This window comes from Ceratina calcarata, unplaced genomic scaffold (assembly GCF_001652005.2).
Source record: "Ceratina calcarata isolate Rehan_Ccalc_2016 unplaced genomic scaffold, ASM165200v1 scaffold197, whole genome shotgun sequence".
Taxonomy (NCBI): domain Eukaryota; kingdom Metazoa; phylum Arthropoda; class Insecta; order Hymenoptera; family Apidae; genus Ceratina; species Ceratina calcarata.
The window spans coordinates 60,752-63,565 of NW_017141270.1; the positions used below are offsets into that span (position 1 = coordinate 60,752).

General features: G+C 45.5%; 1 protein-coding gene across 4 annotated transcripts in view; it reads right to left on the reverse strand.

Moving 5' to 3' along the window:
• LOC108622014 (uncharacterized) overlaps positions 1-2,814 on the reverse strand; it is a 68,690-nt gene that overhangs the window by 4,025 nt on the left and 61,851 nt on the right. For 3 of the 4 annotated variants that reach the window (XM_018019646.2, XM_026811165.1, XM_026811166.1), the window contains exons 11-13: positions 1,646-1,761; positions 1,380-1,584; positions 105-566 (exon numbers count right to left, since the gene is read on the reverse strand). In XM_018019646.2, coding sequence (XP_017875135.1) covers positions 105-566; positions 1,380-1,584; positions 1,646-1,761 — 783 coding nt within the window. The remainder of the gene's footprint in view (positions 1-104; positions 567-1,379; positions 1,585-1,645; positions 1,762-2,814) is intronic. The other variant, XM_026811167.1, reaches the window with a different exon arrangement.

Below are 2,814 nucleotides of genomic sequence, written 5' to 3' on the forward strand. Positions count from 1 at the left end.
GAACTGTACCTGACTTGCAATTATTTACATTACTCGATACTGTTAGAATTTGAGTGGATCGTCATTGCTTTGAGGACTCATACAATCTTAGTCGAACTACCAACCTGTGTACAATTTCTTGCTGTATCCATTCCCTGACCTTAATATGCGTATCAATGGTGGACCCAGAATTCTGCCTGGACAATTTCGAGCGTCTACCAAAGTTCGAATTGTTGTCGTACGCCTTGTCGTTCTTTATCACGTCGTTCAAGTCCGGCTTGCTGTCGCTCTTGTAGCCCAGTTCGCCGTAATGGTTCTCGTACTTCTCCGATTTCGTCCGCTTCGAGTCGTCCTTTTGGCTGACGCGCCTCTTCAACCCCGCGCTCCCTTTGCTCTTCGCGTCCTGTTTCTTGCAATACAAGTAAAGGAACGCGGTGAAGTTGATCAACAGGAAGACGACGCCGAAACCAATCAGCATAGTGATAGCAGAGTTGCTCTTTGGGACGCTGGGCTGTGGTTCGATCGCTTCTTCGTCGGACTGAGTCGTTGTATCTGGAGTCGTCGATCCATCCAGCGGTGGCTTGAATCTAAAACACAGCCATAATTACATGCTTTCCTCTTCCGGCGTTAATTCGCTTTTTATGACTGCAGCTGTTGGTACGAATTCAGGAGTTACCGCGGCAGCCGTATGCGCAAAGGATTCCGGATAATAGTGAGAAACTTGAACTGTTCCGACGCGACGGCGGGATCTAGTTGCCAAACTTTCGGCTCTCACAGATTTGTACGGTGATATTCATATAGAGGATTGCGAGTAATTCGATAAGGCATCGAAATTTAAACGGTTGCTTATTTCGCGGGGATTAAATCGCGACCCGTCGTTTGTTTGCCGAAAACGCCGGCGCGCCGGTATTCCGGCGTCGGTTTTCAGGCGACGTTAATCCGCCATTAAGCCGACCGAGTGCGCAATTGAAACTCTAAACAAGCGAGCCTTTACGTCTCGTTGTGTGCAACTTTGAATAAATTCCATTCAGCCGGCGCAATGCGGACAGCTTAATCGTTAGAGACAGGCAAGGAGTCCGGACGCAATGGAGTGCGAGTGACGTTTCATTAAACGTTCAACGCGCGGCCCGGCTGAAAAACAATGCTCCCGGCCTGGGCTTGTTCAACGTCGCACAAAAATGAGTATATTTAATTTTTCAATTAACATTCTCACGGAATTTTTCATGCATAACAACGACAAGCCTGACAACCGGTGGCAAGGGAATTATTTTCATTTTCAAACGATCAACGATTGTCTTCTCGTTCGCGCGCCTGCTAATTGCACGAGACGATAATTTCATCTCGACTGATATTATGCTCGCGTGAAAAATATTTTAAATTCAATCGTCTCTTCTACCAACTTGGAACTATGCTGCTCGTAATTCCTGCTTGCGTTCGCATACTTTCCGATCCCGTCTGCTTTGTCCAAGATATCTGGTCGCTGTCCTTTTGGTCGAATCGGTAATGGGAGACTCTCGCCAGGGTGACGAAGCTGATTTGGCAAGTGCTCGTTCCAGAATTGCATCTCCTCGTAACGGTAATGAAGCCCGATGCTCGGCGGAATCGCTGCGTTCGTTCATCGTTCCATTTATTTAATACACAATGAATTATTTTTAATTATACTTACTCAGATTCAAGTAGGTTTGATTCTGAGAGTCGTACTCCGGCCAGTCAATCTCGTATTTACCCCATTCCTTAAGACCGTCTGTCAGGTAAGGATATCGCTTCGCTACGTTCGGATTCCTGTTAATTAATTAATTGCATAATAAATAGGAAATTTTATGAAATATCAATTTCTGAAACAATTATTTTATTAATTATTATTTCTTTAAAAACTATTTATCTCCAATAAATTTCATTTCATCTCCAATAAATTTCATTTCATCTCCAATGCAATTTAATAGTTTATGGGACCTGAGTCGAAGCATTAGAGATCGGAGCATGTATCAAGTTTCAAGTATCTCCCTGCGAACTGAATTACGCTTTCGGTTTTGTTCAACGAGAATCGAATTCGAGAACTGCGGCAGAAATTGCAACTTCTCGGTGTTTTCAATAAAACCGCCGGAAAGAATGTGGAAGGCCTGCACTAGCAGGTGCTCCTGCTGTTCAAAATTGTATCGTATATCCCCGTTCAAATATCGGAAAACCAGTTGGATATCGAAATTTTGATACACGCTAACTCTACCTAGTCGCAGTTATGCGATACGCGAGCGAGCCGAAGTAGTAGAACTCTTTTCCCCGGGACGATTATGTCCAAAAGGGAAACGAGCTCTTGAAATGCATACTACGATTATTGAAACAGCCTCGAGGGTCATTTTATTGTTTCGCTATGGGTCACGGTTCGTGCAACGCGAGTAGAAAAATTCACGTCCGCGGGAATACGGAATCTGTTTTTCAAGCCGATGGATTTGGCTGATCGAAAAGAGGAGCCGTGGAACGGTTTCGTTTTTTATTAATCGTTCCCTCTGAGCGATTTTTCCCGGGGATTTAAGTATGTAGCGCCCGGCGGCGCCACGCCCTCAGCTCATGCATCGCCGCAAACCACGAAGGATAGTGTATTCTTACGAGGGGGACACAGTGACACGCGCGATATCGATCAGCCGGTATCACCAGCCGTGTAGAACACACGCAGCGCGGCGTCTACGACTTTGGCCGCTGCCGCTGCCTCCGCGTGCATTAAACAGCTTTGTTTCGGTTAATTGGATCGACCCAGTTCTTACCAATTCCACTGCCTTGTATATGCGTTCCACGCGGCAAGAAAATTGTCTCTCTAAACAAAATTGGGCAAACATATTC